Genomic DNA, 22,202 nt, shown 5'->3' with positions numbered 1-22,202 from the left:
CAGAAATAAGCCTCACATGAGATGTATCTCCCACCGGAACGCACCCTGTACACGTCACCACTGCAACTTAATGCTCCCCCACAGGACATATTGAATAGAACGTACTACATTATTAGCCTGGTCTGTCAAATATGTTATGTGTCTGGTAACGAACCTATATTATCATAAAGAATTTATAGTGATTTATAGACGCCAAAACTATTACAAGAAAATTTCAAATTGTGGTACAATCCTCTCATACTGCCAATATGTGATCTGCAATGTAACTCACTGTCAGAGTACTGTGTCTTATCAAAAGATGCCTTTTTACTAATGTACTGTTCTATTGAAAATCAATAAAGAAAAGTTTAAAGATTTAGAAAAAAACACTGCTCTTTGGATAATATCTGTATGTTGAAAATGATTGAGGAAAAGTGCACTTTAATCAGCGGGACAAATGTCTATGTGGCATTCATTGATTTATCAACAGCCTTCAATAGGGTAGATCGGCCAACACTGGGGAAAAAATACAAACAATGGGTATCCCTGCCCCCTTTCTTACACTTATCGCTTTACACTCTTACTTGATGTCAGGTGATATTAGGGGGAGATAAAGAATTAATCTCTGTGATACCATCAACAAATTTGCTGAAGCAAGGCTGTTTGTTGGCCCCTCTACTTTCCTTTTTGTATTCTGCAGATTTACCCAATTCTTTTGTTTCTCACATGGGTGATGCACCAAAAATAGGTGTCTGTCCCTTTTCTTGTCTGATGTACGGAGATGATATTGTATTTATGGGTTTAAGTCCTAATGGGCTGAATAAGAAACTAAAGTCACTACAGAAATATACTGTGGTACAATATTTGAAGTTAAATATTTCTAAAGGGAAAATCTTGATTTTAAAAAGTAGTAAGTGCAGAAAGAATTGCAAATATGTTTGGAGTATTGGTTTAGCGAAACTTGAGATCATAAATTATTATCTTTCTTTGGGGAAAATGACGAGTGACACCACAAAGGATAAAGCCCACATCGAACATTGCTCTTGCAAAGCTGTCTCGCATGCAAATGGGTTATGCACATTTTATTATATAATGGGTCGAAGGCATTTTCTGCATTTGCTTAATGTTTTTAAATTGTAAGTCACTCCAACACTATTATATGCTATTGAATCGATTCAGGTAGAAAAATAGGGCTTCCTTGATAAGTTAGTAGGACAGTTTTTGTGTAAATTATGTAATTTTAATACATCGGTCCTGATCCTAGCTATTAGATTAAAATTCGGCCTGAGAATTCGGCTCATACATCCAAGGATTAGCTAGAGCGATTCGGTGGGGCTATCAGCTAAAGAATAGTGAATCAGATTCTATAAAGGGCTCTTTCAACCAGGAAATTTTTGGTTCAGAAGCAGATAAATATTCTTTCCTACCGTGAATATAATCTTGCACTGAATCTCCTTGATGCACAGGAAAAGTTTGTGACTTCACTTCCCTTTTAGAACTTAAAATCTTTTTAAAGAGTACTAGCTGTATTATTAGTTTTCAGAGAGATCTTAAGTACTGTAGGATGAAGAAAAGGTTGGAGGAAATATCTTCACTATGCAATCCAAGACTACCTCAGAAGTATTTAGCTTGGAATCTGGATCATGGAATTCGCCGCTTGTTGATCTTATACCGTAAGAAGTTACTTCTGTTAAATGATCTAAGGGCAAAGTGGTCTACCTCTGCGAGAAAAGGGAAGTATTGTAACGTGTAACTTGGGGATTCAAAACATCAATGTTTTGTTTGTCCAGCCCTGTTATCGCACCGTTACCAGCGCTACGGCCAATGTTTCGACAGAAAAATGTTAAAACCATAGCGGCAGCACGCAAGTTTTTTTTTTATATAAAAAATAAAATAATATGTACAAAAATATCAATTTTTTTTAAGGAGTTTCAGAACTTGTTTAAATCATTTAGTGTATTGCTGTATGAGAGGCAGGAATTAACAGCACTCTTTTTAGTGGAATAACATATTGAGTGCTGCTAAACAGGGAGGAGTTCATTGAGGGAGTTATGGGTGATTAAAACTGAAATCCAGTTCACTATCTAGGCGCAAGGTAACTGTTATTAGCAAGAATGTAAATTTTGGGTATATATGCAGACTTCTGCTATGACTTTCAAAGATTTTATTTTCTCTGAAATAATTTGCAGATAACCTTTGCTGATATGGGGGAGGCAGGGATGGATTATCTACATGAAATTGTAAACTATGAACTGAATGTACATTTTGGGTCAATATGTAGACTTTGCTACAACTGTCATTGATTTTAATTTCTCTGGAAAAATTTGCACATAACCTTTGCTACTATGGGGGATTGGATTGTTTTCACAAGATTGTAATCTTTAGAAGGAAAATGCTACTTAGCCAGTATGCATCTGTTCTTGGCATCTAGAGCTGTAGAGTCATATGCTGTGCATTGATTGCCATCTAGTGTTGGATCCGGATGTTTGCACTTTGTTTTTTTTCGAAGAAGTCTTTCCAGTCACGAGGTAGGTGACTCCTCCTTTCGGTGATAGTGCGCATGGGCATCGACTCCATTGTTAGATTGTTTCCCGCAGAGGGTGATAATGGAGTTTATAAGAGTAGTAAAAGGAGATGTCTATGAATGCATGTATCTAAGTAAGATGTTACTGTAACAGGTATAGATACCCAGGGAGGCGGTGGGTGCATATGACTCTACAGCTCTATATGCCAAGAGCAGATGCATACTAGGTAAGTGGCATTTTCCTTTCGGGGCATATGAGTTGTAGATCATATGCTGTGCATAGACTATACAGTAGTTATCTCCCAATGCAGTGGCAAACCTGTATCTGTTGCAGTGGTCTGAAATAGTGTACGTAAAACTGCCTGGCCCACTCTAGCTGGTTCTTTTGCTAACACATTTACACAGTAGTGTTTTTTGAATGTGTGAGGTGTAGACCATGTTGCAGCTTTGCATATGTCATCTATGGGTATATTTAATAAGAATGCAATAGAAGCCCCAAGTTTGCGTGTAGAGTGTGCTCTAGGGAGAACGGTTAACATGACGATGGAGCTACGTTAAACAATGCCCACTTCCATACTGAATGCGCTGTTTGAAAGTTGTGCTCGTTGTTCGAAGAAAACGCCGGACAGGCGGCTCAATACTTTCTATTTTAAAATCCTAATATGACGATAGAGCTACGTTAAACAATGCCCACTTTCATACCATTAGGGCAGTAATCAGAATACAGTAGTAAATGCGTATAATTTAAATGACCGCATTTCGATTGGTCCACTTAGAAAACAATATATTTGCAGCCCTTTTCCCCCCTGTGATACCAGTCCATGGAATACCCGCAGTTTTCCTTTAACAAGCCAAACTTTTCTGCACTAATTCATTGCTACCCTGACTCATTATGGTCATAGAGATTTCAAACACTATTGAAATGCAACTGTTACAGTAGCCCCTATGTATATTTAAGCAAACATAGATTATTTTGCCAAACTTGCAGGGATAATAACAAAGAAGAGCCACTATTGCACATGCCCTCTTTTTTCCTTTGCCCCCAGGTACAGATACTACAGATCTGACTTCACAAAGTAAGAGTAGTAAGTTAATTACTAGATTAGGAGCCACAATGCGCTCCTAAATGCAATCCGGTCCAGACGAAAGCCTCTAGAATACACCAGGAGGCTAAAACATGTTGACCAATAACAGTGCGGTAGACTAGTAACTGGGTCTACACACGCACCTCTTTACTTTTAATTTCCCACATCACGACTTCTCCAATAAATATCTGTGAAAAAGTGATGTAGATAATTTTAACTTCACCACACCCGAGCATTTTCACACCCTTGTTTTTTCATTTCTGGACGCTACTGACAAACCAGTTGGTCTTCCTCCAGGTGGAGGTTAGCATATTTACTATCAGAAACCCAATGATGATGCTGTAACAGTACACTCAAGCTGATAATCAAGATATACCGCCATTTGCCAGTGTACGTATATGAGGGTTATTTATGACGGAACCAACACAACCAAGACCCTGGTTATACAGGACAAGTGGTCCATTCTCCCCGAATTTGATTATTTGTGGTAAATTAAGATAGCCATACTCTAAGACTTCAGGAGCCAGCTCGCCAGATTGAGTTGACTGGGGTCTGGATGTCTTATGTCTATATGGCTCTGTGTGAGGAGATTGGGTGTAAGATGTAGTTTTTCGTGAGGAACTACTGAGAGTTCCAATAGGGTTGTGAACCAAGGTTGACGTGCCCATGTGGGAGCAACTAGGATTCGTGCCAGGGACGATTGTTTGAGTTTCTGAACCACTAATGGAATGAGTGAGAGAGGCGGAAAAGCGTAAGCAAATATCTGACCAATTCATCCATAGTGTATTGCCTTTGGACAATGAGTGTGGATAACTGGACGCCAAGTTTGGGCATTTTGCGTTTAGATGTGCGACGACTGAGCAAATCTGCCACAATCTGCTACAAGCTCCAATTGGCCGGAATTGTGTGGGTTTGGAGATGGGCTCCCCAACCTGTCAGTGATGCGTCTGCTGTCAGTACTATCTGTGGAACCAGGTTGCTGAAGGGCCGCCCTTTTAAAAGGTTGTGCGTGATCCACCACTACAGAGAGCGATGGGTGCGGCTGTCTACAAACACTATATCTGATATCTGACCGTGAGCTTGGTTCAACTGACGTGCTAAGCACTCCTGTAAGGGATGCATTTGAAGTCTTGCGTCGGGGACTATAAAAATGCAAGACGCCATCATTCCCAGTAACTGCATGAACACTCGAGCTGGTACGGAGTTTTAAGGTTGAAACTGAGACTTCAGGGTTTGTATATTCCAAACTCTGGCTGGAATTTGGTATGCTAGAGCTTTTTGTGGGTTTATAGTAGCTCCTAGATATGCTTGAGATGTGGATGTTTGGAGATGGGATTTGGACAGATTTACTGTGAATTCTAGCTCGTGGAGCAATTGCACAGTTTTTTGTGTTTGGCGTAGACAGCTGTTTTGCCAGCTGGGATTTATGAGCCAGTCGGCTAAGTATGGGAACACATGAATATGTTGCTGCCTTAGATGGGCTGCGACTACTGCCAAGCATTTTGTGAAAACACTGGGTGTGGTTGTTCCTCCGAATGGGAGTACTTTTAATTGATAGTGCTGACCTGCTACCACACACCTGAGGTATTTGTAGGGTGCAGGAATATGAAAGTAAGCGTCCTTTAATTGCAGAGTGGAGAGAAAGTCACCTTGCTGAAGAAGGGGCAGGACTTGGAGTCTCACCATATGAAAATGGTCCAACTGAATGTTTAGATTAAGTTCTCTGAGTTCTAATATAGGCCTGAGAGAGCTGTCCTTTTTGGGAATTAGAAAGTAGAGGGAATACAACCCTGCTCACTGATATGGTAAAGGGACTGGTTCTATTGCGCCTTTCTGCAACAAAGCGAGAACCTCTTTCTTTAGAAGGGTGAGATGTTCTTGTGACATGAGGTGTGAACTTGGAGGAATGTTCGGTGGAGTGCTTGTAAGCTCCAGGCAATAACCAGATTGGATAATTTGTAGAACCCATATGTCTGATGTAATCGTATTCCAAATGGGTGGAAATTGGGAAAGACGTCCCCGACAGGAGTGGAATGGTTTTGGGGTATGGAAAGGAAGTCACTGTTTGGTGTTTGCAGGGGAAGTGCATTTTGAGTTACCTCTGCCTCTTCCCTTGCTGTTGTTTCCTCTACATCCACATTTAAAATAACCTCTTGAAGAGGGCGACTCATTGTTGCCCTTGTAAGAGAAGGAGGGATCGTCTGTAGACACATTTTTGGAGCCGCTCCTGTAAAATGAGCGGCGAAAGGACCCTCTGTTGGAATGTAATCGTAAGGCCACTTTTCCAGTGATGTATCGACAGCTGGACCAAAGAGGTGTTTTTTGTCAAAGGGTTGGTTAAGAACAGGGGCTTGTACCTCAGGCTTGAATGCTGAAATTCTTAACCAGGCATGTCTACAGAGCAGAACCCTAGTGTTTACTGCCCGAGCTGCTGTGTCTGCCTGATCTAGAGCACACCTGATAGAGGTATTAGTTATTAATTTACCCTCTTGAATCAGGGCACTAGCTCTAGACTTATGCTCATCAGAAAGAAATTCAATGAGCTTTTCCATCTCATCATAATGAGCTCTGTCACACTTTGTCAATAGTGTTTGAGCATTGGCAATGTGCCACTGATTAGCTGCTTGCGACGCTATTCTTTTGCCCGAAGCGTCAATTAATTTGGACTCTTTATCAGGAGGAGGAGTTTCCCATGTTGTTTGCCAATTAGCTCTTTACGTGCGTTAGAAACTACTAGAGAGTCCAAGGGTAACTGGCCATTGATATATACAGGGTCATTAGGTGCAGATTTGTACTTCTTCTCTACCCTAGCAGTGATGATTCTAGCTCTTACATGGTCTTTAAAGATATCATTAGTATGTTTAAGCATACCCTTTAACATTGGTAATGTTTGTGTAGCCCTTTGAGATGAACTTTGTGTGTCAAACAAAAAATCCTCCTCTTAAGTCTCTTTATGAAGCTCTACTCCATGATATAGTGCAGCGCTGTTAATGAACTCAATATATCCAATGTTATCATCCGGAGGAGAAGATCTGAATGGAGATAGGACGGGATCATTATCTGGTTGAGGGTCAGCATTGTAATTTTCCCATGGGTCAGTATTCTGTGGTGTGTAGTCATCTATATACCCATCCCCTGTATCATGTGTGTCAGGCGATGGTGGTGGAGGAGAATGTGTAGGTGTAATGAGTAAATTTGGATCAATGGTTGAAGAAGGTAGAGAAGGGTTAGTATCCACATTCTTTCTTTTTAGAGGAATATCGAAGTCTTCTTGTAAGCCCATTTTCCTCTTCACAGGAAGTTTGACATGAATCAATCTAGTTTCTGGATTAATCACAATCTACTTCTGTTTCGGATCCAAAAGTGGAATATGGGTCCAAGGCTCTTCAGTAGAAGTACTTTCTTCAGATGACGGTTTTGGTGTCAAAAGTTTTGGCTTCAAAGTTTTCAGCTCCGAAGATTTAGCTTTATAGACCAGTGGCACGGAAACCAGAAGGTGTTTGGCTTTTGATGCCAAAGGTTTAGGGTCGGCACCGGTATGGGGGCGATTAGACCCCGAACCAGAAGGCTGTTGTTTATGTTTCGGCAGCAAGCTCAAAACCTCTTCCCTGTGCCAACCTTGGCCCGAAGGCAGAGGAGGGACCGGAGCCTTTTTATGGAGGAGATGGTAGGCGAAGGAAGTATCTTTACTCACGATCTGTTGTTCCGGTGTGAGGTCTTCAGCATCAGAGTCAGCTTCAGACATGGAGATGTGTTCCTCCACCATTTCGGCTTCCTGGGCTTGTGATTCCTCGTGTTCGGACTCGTCTCCGAAGAGATCCGGCGCAGAGCCACTTTGCTGGTACATTTCGGGATGTTGAGCCCAACGGTCATGGAGCAGCTTCTTCGATCGAAATGACCGACACGCGTCACAGTCCTTCTCGTCGTGTTCAGGTGATAGGCAGAGGTTGCAAACTTTGTGCAAGTCGGGGCTCAGAAAATTAGTGCGACAGCATGAACAGAACTTGAATGGCGTCTGTTCCATAGACTGCTACCGAACCTGGCGTGGGTAGGCCCAACGGCCTTCCACGAATCTTCTGATCGAAGATTTTCGAGTGTAGACGATATGAGGTGAATGGATAACACGACCGATAAACGATTCCGTCGAGGGTAGTGGATTGCGTATCGAAGAGGGCCTGAAGAACAGTGCTGAACAGGACCGCAACAATTCACATCTGAACCCGATGGCGGAAAAAAATCAATCTAAAAATGGAGTTGACGCCCATGCACACTATCACCGAAAGGAGGAGTCCCCTATCTCGTGACTGGAAAGACTTCTTCGAAGAAAAACAAAAAGGAAAACATCCGGACCCAACACTAGATGGCGACCTATGCACAGCAAATGATCTACAGCTCATATTCCTCGTACATTTATTTTCTTTTACAGAAGTTTTAATTAGAATGAATCAGGTATGTATTTAAATTGATTTATCTGATAGCGATAAAGGATTTAAATAGATAACTTTAATATTATTATAATATATTTGTGACTAAAACTTTACAATAATCTGTCTCACCTCTACCTTGGACCTCATTTGAGGTCCAAATCTTAATAAAAGTATTGAATTGAATTGATTGATACACATTTTAATATTCTGTGACAAAAAAACTCTAGTGAGTGTGCAAGTTCTGGATCTGCATCAAAGACGTGGAAAAAAGGGAACAGAACATTGTTGCACAGCGCCAAACACTATATGGCTCTGATGACATCACCAGACACCCCTTCCAGCGTTCACACTAGATCAGTGTCTCCTACCAGCTACGTGAGAGCTTTGAAGTTCCCGCATTCAGTCGGACGCATGCAACTGTTCTGCAGGTGAGGAATCTGCAGGTAGAAGTATTCATCAAAAAAGCCTATGTTCTGTAAGAAGTGCAGGACACCATCACTCACAGACTCTCTCAGTAATTCTCACACTCACGTTGTCAGGACTCACTCTGTTTTACAAAGTTGTAACTGGATTGAGAAAGTGTGATATTCAAATATTTTTAATAAACAAATTCCAAAACACATTGCACACAATCCTTATTGTAATTTCATGACATTGTAGGGGTGGGCAACCCTGCCACCAGCATTGTGCGAAACGTTTATAAATTTGTAGTCCACTGGATTAATTTGTAGCCATGCATTTTTAAAATGCCTGAAACCTGATGCTTTCTACATGCTTGCCACTGCTTTCTGCACTCTCTGCATGACTACATGAGACGGGTGCTGCTGTTGTGTTGCAACTCATTGATGCCATGTGTCCCCATGTCAAGTGCCTCACTTTAAGTCAGTCCTGACCTTTTAATCCTCTTCATGTTGCATTCTGGGACTTCAAATTCTGCTGTTAACATTTTAAGTAGGGGTCAAAAATCCCCACAGAAAAGTACAATTGGGTAAAAAGTCAATATTAGGTGAAGGTATCACACATGGCAATATGTCACTTTGCCGGTATGAAAGGTGTTATGCTGCTTAGGTATGTCGAAGGTCTTGTGTCATGCTTTCACTAATGTCCCTTGCACAAGGATCCAACATACTTTTCACAGGTACTGCTTAAAACACCTTGCATTGAACGTTTAAAGCCTGCGGAGTTTAGCAGTTGAGCTGCTATTACTACTGACTTGTGAGCAAAGGGGACTGATACATAAAAGGGTTTTGCCTATTCTGTGAGAAGTCAGACCTGAAATCATGCTTCTAAACACTGTCCTTTAAATTGAAGCATCTAACACTGAAAGAAAGAAAAGGAAAAGAAACCAACATTTTAGTGGCATCTCTAAAAAATCAAATGAAGCATAATAATCTTAGACTGCGCTTACTGCTACCTTGTGCTGTGCAACAAACAGTATGTTGGCCTCTGGAAGAGGAAATTAAAAAATGAACATTCTCTCTCACTTTTCTTTATATTAATGCATTTAATTTGTGGATGTGCAGGTGAATTTCAGTGTTCACATGTTTACACTGATAAAAACTCAAAGAAATAGAAACAGGCCTTATCAGTTATCATATGTTTCAACTTACCGGCAAGCAAATGATAATGCTTGCTTTGAATAAGTGCATAGCTGCCTTTTGCCCTTTTAGCTCAAGGGATGCTGACCAAGATATAAGTTCACATACGGTGGGGGCGGGGGGGGGGGGGGGGGTGAGGCACAGCTTGAATAGGATTCCGGTCATTTAGTAGTAGTGAGATAAAGACTTGGGGTCTATTGTACTGCTTTGGTTCATGATTTCTTGGAGGGAGGGAATAGCCCGGAGTCTTGGAATGGGGGCCTGACTGTTCCTGCCTCTGTGACAAGGAATAGAGAAACTCCAATCGCCGTTTAAATTCTCTAATAAAAATGCAACATAACATTTTGGAAAAGATGACTGATTTACCGATTGATTTTGCTACTTCTAGAGCGCTTGCAAAAATATAAGAGATAAAGTAAAAACAAAGAGTGTAGCGTGCCAGTGGGGACAAAAGGCACCAATTTGGTTCTAAAGTAGAAAGGGCCAGCTTCATGAATCAATCACTGTGGAGGCTGACCATGATGATGATGCACAACCATGTTTTGAATAACCTGCTTGTGGTAAATGAGATGTTTTTGCAAATTCAAGTAGAGGGAATTGATGTAATTTAGTTAGGATAAGATACTGTGGATAGCTAGTCTTCTACTTTCAGGATTTAGCAAGGAGAATTTTCCTCAAAATCTTCAGAAGCAAAACGCAGGTGGATACCACCTTGTACCAGGACTGAATGACAGAATTGTCAATAAGAACACCTACATTTCAGTCTTCAGTGGGCAGGGAAAGTGGATGCCTTAAAAAGGAAGCCTCTAATCAAATGAGAAGGATCCTGCGTAAAATCGGGTATGCAGGATTTGTTCTTTCTAGTCCCAATTAAAAACCCTCATGCACGTGTTTCTTGATGGTAACGTCAAGCGGTATATCTTGGTTCTCCGCTAGCCCTCACACGTGTCTGCATAATCCTTGGGTTTTGGTTGTCATGCAGCCTCCACCAGGAGGTAATACCCTTTGTTAAAATCAGTAGTGATCAGTGATAGTGACTGTGATAGGGTATAGTGAAAATTGTTAAAAGTCTCTCAAAACCAGGATAGTATTTTAATAGTTCTGGTTTTTGGAGGCAGTAAAATCAATATAGGTGAATGAGCGGGATAATGACTCTCTCACACTAAAGGTGTGTTCATGGTCTACATGTTTTAGCCTTTTCTCTTCACAGGTACCCAGTGACCTCACCTGAACACCACAGAGTGATGTTCACACCAACACAAATGCACTAGGAAATACCTAGAAGTACCTTCCACATATAGAGACACCAGACGTCTCTATACACTTCACATCTGGTCCTGAAGAAAGCCCACCCGACCGACTGGCAATTAAGGGCTAGAAAGAACAAATCCTGCATACCCGATGTTATGCAGGATAAGTGATCCTTCTCATTTGATTAGATGCTATAGAATTTAAGGAAACTGAATGGATCACGTATTCCTTCCCTCCCTCCCCATTGATTTGGGGTAAAAAAGGAAGCCACCAGGTTTACGTGTCTGTCCTTACAGTAGGAAAACCTCCATTTTGTTAAAGGACTGTTAGCCACATTGAAAAACCTACCGGGTCTTACAATTATGAAAACTAATCATAGTACTGATTGTGACGTTTTCAGCCTAATAAGAATACAAATAAAAACTGAAGTCATTAGTTCTAATAGGAATGACTGAAGGTACCGCATCAGCTACATCTGTGACAGCCCAGAGAGAGAAAGAGAGAGATGCTTGTAAGGAGAGGCATGCAATCTATCTCTATGATAATGCAAAGGCTTTTCTGGCATTTTACTTCATAGTATTTAGTGTGAAACAGCCACTACAGCTCCATTAAATATGTACTCTTTAACTCTAAAATGGCTATCAAAAGGTTGATGCCTTTCCAATTCAATAATACCCTGAACTGGAAGAATAATTATTCTACCCAGCGGAAAGATTTAATGTCATGCAAAGCACTAAGTACTTTATGAAATAATTAAGTCAGTACCAAGTTACTGTTATGTCCTGTAAGTAATGAATTAATGATTTACAGCTTTGCAGCAACAGTTTAATGACATGCAACATATTAACTCGTTGTAAGTATTTTATTAACTGAACAATAGACTGTTCTGAGGTATTCCAGTTATGCAGATTTGATGCAGGAGTATGCTTGCCAAATAGTTTGAAAATTATCTAGAGTCACAGTGGACGCACTTTTGAGTAAGAGTGTGTAGTTACCGCTAATGCACACATAAATTTCACTGGAAAATTAAGGATTCCCTGCAGGTGGTTAGAATTACTGTTATCCAAGAACGTACGTTTCTTACACTCCTGATGGCATAGCCACACTCCCTCCCCCTTACATCAGATTGCATCAAAGCAAACGGGATAGATAGCATCTAGCAGACTCCTATGCGAAGATAGGAAGACTATTTAAGTAGGAGTGCTACATCTTGATTCATTGACATTCCCCTTGTGTTTAAAAGGCTTCCTTGAGCTAAGCAGCCAACTAGTTCACCTGGAACGCACATCTGTGCCTGTAGAGTGGAAATGTGACATGTTAAGACTTGGGCAGCATTTCAGCAACCCCAGATTACTTTTCTCTGCTCTCTTCTACTTCTACTCTCTACTGAAACACATGTCTAGAAATAACAGCACTACTTGCACAAACGTTTGTAAAAAACGACAGAAACTTTGAAGTGAACTGCATTTACCAGAATGCAATGGGACGAACTGCGCTGGGATGAGACGCAGTGTGCTCCCTCCCCCCTTGTGTAAAGTATGTCCCAAAATAAGGAAAGGAATGACTTGCTTTAATTAATGTGGAGATTTGTCTTAAAGGGATCTAGCAGTGCCACAAATTCCGCTATATATTTTGCTGGGTGTGCATGTATGCTAGTAGTGCTGTGCATTAGGGGGAGAGTGGGAGATTATCATTATACACATCACATTTTTATCAATACAATTTAAAGCAAATGATAAGTTGCATTAGCCACAGTAAGTAAGGGCCTGATGTACAAAGATTAGGAACACCGATTTCCTAATTGCGATTCTCTCTGAAATGGAATAAGGAAATTGCTTTTTCTAGTGTATGAAACTCATTTAGGGATCACAAATTGACCGACCTCATGAATATTGATGAGCTAGGTCACAGTTTGCGTCCATCAGTCTTCACAGCCATAACAAGGATAGAGGCTTGCTGAGGTCAGCAGACCACCATGTCTGTGACTGCTTTAATAAAGCAATCATTTATTTTTAAAATGCGGCCCATTTTCGTTAAAGAAAAACAGGATGCGTTTAGAAAGAAAAAAAATAAACCTAAAAGTTGTAATTTTTAAGAGTAGGCAGAGGCCCGTGGGACCACTACCTACTCTAAAATATATTTGTATTTACTTTTATTAGTTTTAAACTGGTGGTAAAGTATTACTGTTTTGCAACCGAAATTCTGTATTAAAACAGTAATACATACCATACCAATTCAGTAATTGGGAAGGGACGCCCTAAACACGCTCCTTCCAAATACCAAATCGTAAATGCAAAATGTAATTCAGGAACAAATTGCCTTATTGCATTTTGTAGTTTTGAAAAAGCATTTTTCTGGTCGCAAACGGCAAATCAGGCAGTTTGAGTCCAGTAAAATGCTTTGTACATCTGGCCCTAAATTATTTGACCTTACCGCAAGATTCCAGGAAAAAGTGCTGAGTCCTGCCGGGAGCAGTCAATCATTTAGGTAATGGAAGACAAAGATCTTGTGACAAGTAACGCTACTACCCCCATCAATCACTTTGGAAAAAAAAAAGCCTGAGGAGTTGACTTAAGCCCTATGGTTAGAACCGTGCACTGGATTAACTTGATAACATTTATACTGTGTCTACTACCCAATGGGGTTTCTTGGTACTGGGCTTATTCACTGCACAAACCAGACAATCATGTTTTCCAAAAGTGAGAAAGAACATTTTAGGGTGGAAGGTAAGGTAGTTCACAAACAGGGCCCTTGCAATGAGACAGACGGAACTCACATCAATAAGTCAGTAATACCCTGAACAATTGAGTTCTCGATTTCAAGAATGACCTCCACTTGAACTGGAGCATCTACAGTGGCCTTGATGTTGAAAGATGAGTGGCATCTCATTCAACACGTGTGACTGCGACAATTAGTGTCGACAGTAAACTCTAGGGAGAGTTAAATGTGGCTTTTCCAAGGCAGAGAGGTAAGAAAAGACAACCCCTTCCCTCGGAAAATGCACCCAACAAGAGTTTTTTTCTTTTTTATTAGACAGGCACTCATTGAGTCTCTGTGTCCTTCAGGCTTCTGTATCACATTTACCCTGATGTGCATTAATGGGCTACGCAAACAAATGATGGACGGAATGCTGAATAAATCATACATTCACCCCCTGTCAAGAGATCTGGGTTAAATCCATTGTTCTTTTGCTCACCATGCCACTCCAGTTTAGACCCAGCCATATGCAATTCAGTCTTGACCCTGTGCCTCATGGGAACAGTCCAGACCGAACTGCCAAGCCGACGGGTCCTCCCTGGACCGGAAATAAACATCCTGGGACCGGTTTCTGGGTATTACCCTTCATTGGCCAGGCTAGCTTGAATCCAGTGGCCCAGTGAACAAGAGACCGACGTCTGGGCATTCCCATTCCACTTAGGGTGAACAGTGCTGCGCAAACAAATGATGGGCCGAATGTTGAATAAATCATACATTCACCCCCCAGTCAAGAGAACTGGGTTGAATACATTGTTCTTTTGCTCAGCATGCCACCCCAGTTTAGACCCGGCATATGCAAATCAGTCTTGACCCTGTGCCTCTTGGGAATAGTCCAGACCGAACTGCCAAGCCAGGTCCTACCTGAACCGGAAACAGGCATCCTGGGTGTTAGATCAGGCACCTTGGTGTGGGTCTCCCTTCCATTTTTGCTGTTGCCTCAAGTGTTTTTGCTGGTGTTAGATGCTTTGGGCACTGTGCCACTGCTGTCCAGTGCCACAGTGCAAGTGCTCCCTATTGTAAATTGATGTATGGATTAGTGATTCCATGATTGCCTGGTTTGGTTTACCTGTCAGACCCTAGTACCATGCACTCGGAGTGCCCAGGGCTGGTAATCCAAATGCTGCTAGTGGGCTTGGAGCACTGGTTGTCCCACCCACAGAAGCAGCCTGTAAAAGTCTGTATACGGCCTGCCATTGCAGAGCCTGTGTGCAGTTTGGTACTGCCAAGCTGACTGGGCAAGTGCACCCACTTGCCAGTCCCTAAACCTTCCCTTTTCATCATATCAGACACCCCTATTGTAGGCCCAAGGGCAGGGTACATTGTAAGTAGAAGGTAGGACATGCCCTGGTCTGTGTGGCATGTCTTAATAGTGAATTACAGCCATTTTAGTTTTTCACTATTGCAAGGCTACCTGTTCTCCATATTCCAGAATGGGCATTTAGATTATTACATTTTATAATCCTAACTGACTCAGGGAACATGGTAGAAATGTGTGTTTAGTATGCCTTAACTCAGAATGATAAAATACATATTTTAGTGAAGTTGATTTTAACATTCTGTGTTTGAAAATCCCACTTATAGAAAGTAGGTATTTTCTTGTCTAACTATCCAAGCCTGCCTCTGTTAGGTTGTGTTTTCCTTGTCTAGAGTTTAAGTGACAGGGGCTGGGGGATTCCAGGAGGCAGGGTGAGTCAGCCCAGTGGTGAATAGAGAGATCTGCATCTAGATGGGAGGGGGGAGTTGCACCTGGGACCTGAATAGGGCTGTGTCTTCCCTCCACAATGCTGGCTCCACCTCCTGTGGTGCATCTGATGTTTCTGCCCTGCACTGTGAAAGGAGAGAAGGAGTCATGTCAAAAGAGTGCTCCAGGACTGACCAGAACTGGTTTGGACTAGGCAAAGGCCCCTCTGCCTTCAGAGAAAAGTAGTATAAAAGAGGGGACCCAAACCCCAGAGAGTTAAATCACTTTTGAACAACAAGAAGAAACCTTTGCTGAGGAGATGAACCAGAAGTAACTGAGGAGAGACTATCCCTAAGCTGAAGTGCTGCTTCGGGGATTGGCCTGCAGTGGTTGCATGACTGCCAAAGAAAGGAAAAATGACTGTGTGCACCTTATTCAACTTGTTAAGGATCTCCAAGGGCATGAGAGAAGAGCTTGTCTCCTGCTGAAGTCTCAGGGACAACAGACTTCAACACCCAGCTCTCCAAGAGTACTTTGGAAGTGCCTGCTGCTGTTTTGGGCCTTCTGAGGGACTGCGTGTCGCAAGGAGCTGGAAATGTCTCGCAACATTGAAGAATCGTATTGCAGCCCCAACATCGAGGATGTCGCCTCTGTAGCTGTCGCATTGCACTGCATCACGAGAAGCGAACCGCAACATCGAAGAAGCGTGTCGCAATTGTAGCCGCTGCCTTTGCATCACTGAACAAGGGTGTCGCCGCGGTAGCTGTTGCATTGCACCGCAGAAGCACCTAGCATCCACAGAGAAGCGTGCCGCTGTCGGAGACGCTGATGTCGCATCAGGGAACAAGGGTGTCGCCGCTGCAGGTGTGGCATCGAGCGGAAGCGTATTGAATCTTCGGAGAAGAGTGTCGCCATCAAAGCCGATGTTGTCGCATCATGGAACAAGGGTGTCGCCACTGCAGCTGACGCATCGAGTTGAGACTTCTCGCAACATTGGAGAAGCGTGCTGCATCAAGAAGAAAACAATGTCTTTATTTCTTTGTACCAAAATGTTATCGCATCATGGCGTTGATCGACGCATCGCCCCACAAACGCAGTAAGGAATCAACGCATCACCATCTTGGCAACACTTTTGTTGCCCTGCGTGTCGCATCTTAAGGTACATTGATTCAAAGTGTTGCATTTTAAGATCTAAAGAGAACTAAGCTAATTCTACCATTTTAAGTACGGTATTGTGGATTTTTGTTGTTTGTGGTCTTGTGTTAAATCTATATAAAGAACATTTCTTTTTAATATAAAACCCGTGTGGTGTCCATATGTAGTGTTGTCACTGGACTACTGTATGTGTTCACAAATGCTTTACACACCACCTCTGAGATAAGCCTGTCTGCTCGTGCCAAGCTACCAAGGGGGTGAGCAGGGGTTATTCTAGGAGTGTACCTCCTTACCCTGACTACCTACCTGTGCCAACTAGAGACCCCCAAATCTAACACTGGGATCGGTTTCTGGGTATTACCCTTTATCAGCCAGGCTAGCTTGAATCCAGTGGCACAGTGAGCAAGGGACCCACGCCTGGGCATTTCCATCCCACTTAGGGTGAAAAGTGCTACGCAAACAAATGATGAACGGATTGCTGAATAAATCATACATTCACCCCAAGTCAAGAGATCTGGGTTACATTCATTGTTCTTTTGCTCACAATGCCACCCCATTCGTTTGTTTGCGGTGCATTAATGGGCAGCGGCATTTCTAAAAATGGCAGTTATCTCATTCAACAGACTATACATGGGAGAACTATTTACTGTTATTTTCTTCAGTTTTAAAACACATTTAGGGTGTGGCAGATTCAGTGAAATGTACTTTATTAAGATTGTCTCTTTTAAAGTAGCCAAATAAACTGAATCAAACTGTTCTCTCATGCATATATGTGAGCTTGATTAATTTATTTTAAAATTGAAAATATACCTTTAAAAACGGGTCCTCAGATCCTAAGGTGTTGTATGGTAGCATATGTTATAAAGAAATATCGTCCAAAATCCACATTGTGTCCTAAGTATTGTTTACAAACGTATCCTTTCAGAGGTTGTAGCTTTTTTATCACCGTAGCAGCTATGGAACGTCCAGCTCCAGTGCTGAACGTTCCATTGCGCAGGTGCAGCTGGAACGTCCAATGGCAGACGGCAGCACTCCCGAGGTAGTGGTGCCGTCGGCCGTTGGAATAGGCGCAGCACTTAAGGTGATAATATTAACTCCAACGAGTTGATAGTTTTGCATTCGGCAACAATGTTCTGGTATCACCCCTCTAGTGAATGCACAAAGATATTTTAAGGTTTATAAATACCAGAAAGAATTCCATGATGGAAAACTTTAACTGCTATGCACTATGAGGCCATCCAATGCAATTTATGTCCCCTTTTCTTTTGGAGAGGGTATAGCAAGTACAAGTACAAGTACTAAATCAGCCCTGTTCTAAGCCTCCATTTTAGTTTTTTAATTTTGAGCGAGTTGATTCGGGAGTGAACGGGTACAACTCATCCAATCAAACGTGATTCTAGTGAAGAAATGCTCCAGGACGGAAAGAACATAATAGAAAAGAAAGCAATTTAGCCAGAGCATGGAACTGGGATAGCGCGATCATGAACAAGAGGCTGACCCAAAACCCACTCTATGTAATATCAAATGCAATTCTGTCTGTCACTGACAGCTGAAGCAGTCCGTAGCGAGGCTGCAAATCCTCATCTTTTAAATTTTATGACACTCGGTAAAAGTGCTAAGGGATTCAACACGCTGGTCCAGTTTATCAGTTTAGTTCTGCTGTAGAGTACACTGCATTCAGAGACGGAGTATGCAAGTCCTTTTCCTTCAACATATTCTACTGTAAAAAGACACTTAAATGTCTCCAACATTTTCTGAATCTATTTTAAGTGAAAAGTCTGAACTTAAAGAAATCTTACTTTGCTGAATCAATGGCAAGCCCGAGGTAGGATGTATGCTCCAAATGTACCACCTGGGGCATCTGAAAACTATAGTCCTTAAAACCTGATGATTGGCACAAGCTAAGAGTTACTAGAGTGTGAGGATACAAATTGCCAACTGACAACAACAAAACCAAACGAAGCGGCGACCAAACCGTTTGTAGGGGTAGGAGAAACAACCGATATAAGGCATGGCTCATGCATGAGGAACGTGATTCCTAAAAGGGATACAGGCACGTGACATTCGAAATCTAAAATTCCTAGCCCTATGAAGCAGACAAGAACAGGGCCTGCAATATATCAAAGCCTTTACACGTAGATGAGAGTAAAGATTGATCAGTTACCTCAAAACCGTGCAGTTGTGGCACATGCTCATGTACAGCCCAAGGGGACATTAATCACACTTGCTGAATATGTCCTATGGGCACAGTTCGGATTGTTTTCCGGCAGTCTCAAGTGGGGCTCCAGGAGTGCGAAGCTGGCCCAGGAATGACAATAATCGTACCCTGTAAACCTACTTTTTATCAAAGATTATAAAAAATAAACCTGCCTGAAATAAAACATTGGAAACCTTTCCCTCGTATGGCATATATAAAATACTTCCACATGTATTAATGGACATACCTGGATACAAGTCCCTGTACACTCCTTGCAGAGGCTGCACGACAGAGCCCATCTGCTTGCTGGAATATGTGAGATCTTTGTGATGGGTTCCATCTTTTCGGGACATCCAATGCTAACCTGAGTAGAAGATGAATGTTTTAGAAATGGCAGAACGTACGACAGAAAAAAGATAACATTTATTTCAATAGGCTGCAGTTAATGGAGGAAAGGTGATGTGGATGGGGTGTGTGTAATTCAACACTAACCTGCCTCTTAAAATACAATCACGTTTTTCGAAAGGTCTTCAAACAACAGTTATTTTAATATAATGTCGGTGATTACAAATCTAATTTATCTTGTTCTGCAGGAACTTTGATAGCATTTCTAACTAGAATAAAGTTTGCCCATTCAAAAGGTACAGTGGAGATGAACGTCAGACCTTTAAAACAAATGTATGAGATTGTCAGCTGAGGACATTAAATATAAAAACGGTCACTAGAATACCCCCTAAGCACCATCTGTGTGAAGGTTCTGTGGGTGGTGGTGTCTTCGGATTCTGGAAAGTGCATGCATGGTTTAAGTGACAGGCTGCTAGTCCACGTATTGTTAGTTTGCAATTAACTCTCAGACCTCCCCTGCTCCCAGTCAGTGGTACAGAGACCCCAGAAGACTTTGGGCAGCATTTCCAGCACCCCAAAATAATGTGTGACTCTCTACTGAAGGACAACTATCCTGAAACATGTGTGCAGAGATACATAGCACCGACTACACCAACCAGAATGAAAATCTAAAGACTGTCACTGATGTAAGTGCTACACACTCAGGAGAAGGGCGATGATGGTGCACAACCTGAGGAATAACAGGCTAACAGCACAAGCAGAAGCTGGTTTGCCTCTAAGCCACTAATATCTGGTCCGTTTCCTGAAGAGCTTATCATGGTAGAAGAACAACACGAGTTTAGATGCATAGAAGGTAAGCTGGAGAATCTTCATGCGGAGATTTGGTTTTGCTTCTTCCACCGACATGGGCAGGTGAAGGACTTCTGCAACCTTGCATAGGAGTGCAGTAAAAAAGCCACTTACTCCGTAAAAACTATTCATGGGCCGTCCAAATCGACACCAGTTGAAGTCTCTAGGCCATGTTCAGATGTCTTGTTGTGTCCAAGTAATCTCAGAGGACAGCAGAAAGCAGACTCACACAATGGATCTAGATTTATGGTTTGTCACCCTGCAGTCCACAGTGGTTTCTGGTGGTTTGCTATTCCGGCCACACATACCAGTATTGCCGATCTGTCCTCATGTGAAGTCTCCTGCGCTGCTCAGATACTGCTGTTGATACATGTTGCATTTTTCCATTTGAATCTTGGGCTCCTCTTGCCCAGAATTGGTTCTTGTGGCCTTAAAACCACTACTACTCAGGGCCTTTTAAGTAATTTGACCAGATGACTCTTCTATCAAAGTGGAAAAGTTATCAACATTTTGCCATATGACTTGTACAAAACATGCTAGGTGTACAGGTGGACAGATGTCCTTGTCACACTTTTTGATCTCTCATGTTATGTGAAGAACACTGAGCACCTCCGCACTGTCCACTTTTGGTCTTCGATTTTTGTGATTAAGTAAATAAGGGCTAGATGTACAAACATTGGATTTGCTAGAAGTGTTCGCAATTAGCTCACCAATTGTTTGAGAATCCAGTGGTATTTTGTGATTCAACTTTTGTACTAATAGGTGGGCTGGCAAAATATCGAACCGTAGTGGGTTGCAATTCAACCTACCTCATGAATATTAATGAGGCAAATTGTGATCCACTAGGATTCAGTACCATTGCAGGAATATTGGTGTTCTGGTGTCAGCAGACCACTATATCTGTGACTGCTTTCAAATAAAGCAACCTTTTTTTAAATGCAGCCCGTTTTTCTTAAAGAAAAACAGGATAAGTTTATTTAATATAAAAAAATTGAGTACTTTAACACAGGATCACTGCATTTTCCTAAAAAAGGTCTGTCAACAAGGGAGAGGGGGGGGGGGTCGTTGGTAACCTTTTCCCATTTTTGAATCGGTTACCACTACCTATATGTAGTTGGTAAAATATTAAGAGTTTCGGTCACAAAACATTAATACATCCCATTGCACATCCTAATTTGACATTTAAAACGCACTCCTTCCAAAAATCGATTTGGTATGTACTTGCAAACTCAAATTGCAATAATGTAACATGTTACCAAATCGTAATTTCTGTTTTATACATATCGAAAGGTCATTTTGCAGTTGGAATCCGAGCCTTTCAGATGCAAAATCTCTTCGCACATCTGGCCCCAAATGCATCAAATAAGTATACTAGATTGTAAGGACTATGTATGAATTCAATAAATGAAGTTTTTGCCTTAATTCAATACTTTGCATATTCTGCATCATGGCCTCTCCTATCATCAATTACATTTACTGTGTTTAACATTAACTTGCTATATGAAGGTGTGTCAGAATTCACCCACGTGAAACACTGCTTCATTAAGGGCCATATGTAGGTAAACTATGAATACCGATTCTATGTCAGGACCGGAGGCTTCAGATTATGCTATATCTTCCTTCGCTTTATTAACATAAAGACTCCACAGCAGCTTAGGAAAAGATATAATAAGAACAAAAATGCTTTAAACATAAAGCATTGACGTAATGTTCAACAAAATCAAACGACAACTCCCAAGAGTCTCTTTGCATAACAATAGTCCATAGTCCTTTCACACTGTCCATCATCACTATATAACCGGACTTCTCATCATCTTCCTCTCTTTCTTCGCTGCTCCCGCAGCCAGATAAGTGTTTTTCTATATGTTTTTCTTTTTCATTGCGATTGATTGTCCTGTGTACGATCGTTTGGGGGACTCATTGCATGGTTTATTCCCTTACAGAGTCCCCAGTTGCGGGAACGTTCTTCGTTCCTACGCGACTTTATTCCCACTTGTGTGCGGTGTGTACATAGACCGCAAGGGGGCGGCCTGTCGTCTCGCCGACCCTTCGGCGCGCCTCCGCAGTGCCAGGAGCCGCGCCGTGGAGTCTGCTTGCGCAGGAGCCAGCCCTCGCGTACCCCTCTGACACCTGGTGACCCGGGTCTGTAATTTACCCACTTTTGACGCCCGCTGGGGTCTGTATAGCGGCTCTGACCGCGTGAATCACCTTCGGGTGGCCTTTGTGCACCTCTTTACCCGAGTGTGGCCTAGCGCGCTTGAGGGGTACGTAGACCCGGTCCCGGCGAGGAGGGTCTGCGCGCTTGGGGGTTGGTGCAGCCCACCTGCCACGTCAGTTGGCCCAAAACGTGATCG

At 42.1% G+C, this 22,202-nt stretch overlaps 1 protein-coding gene across 3 annotated transcripts in view; it reads right to left on the bottom strand.

Moving 5' to 3' along the window:
* JADE2 (jade family PHD finger 2) overlaps positions 1–22,202 on the bottom strand; it is a 523,571-nt gene that overhangs the window by 242,847 nt on the left and 258,522 nt on the right. For all 3 annotated transcript variants that reach the window (XM_086931489.1, XM_086931491.1, XM_086931490.1), the window contains exon 8: positions 18,902–19,018. In XM_086931489.1, coding sequence (XP_086787615.1) covers positions 18,902–19,018 — 117 coding nt within the window. The remainder of the gene's footprint in view (positions 1–18,901; positions 19,019–22,202) is intronic.

The sequence above is a fragment of the Lissotriton vulgaris genome, chromosome 7 (genome assembly GCF_964263255.1).
Source record: "Lissotriton vulgaris chromosome 7, aLisVul1.2, whole genome shotgun sequence".
Taxonomy (NCBI): Eukaryota; Metazoa; Chordata; class Amphibia; order Caudata; family Salamandridae; genus Lissotriton; species Lissotriton vulgaris.
The sequence above is the reverse complement of the archived record's forward strand: the minus strand, read 5'-3'. Positions and strand labels throughout refer to the sequence as shown.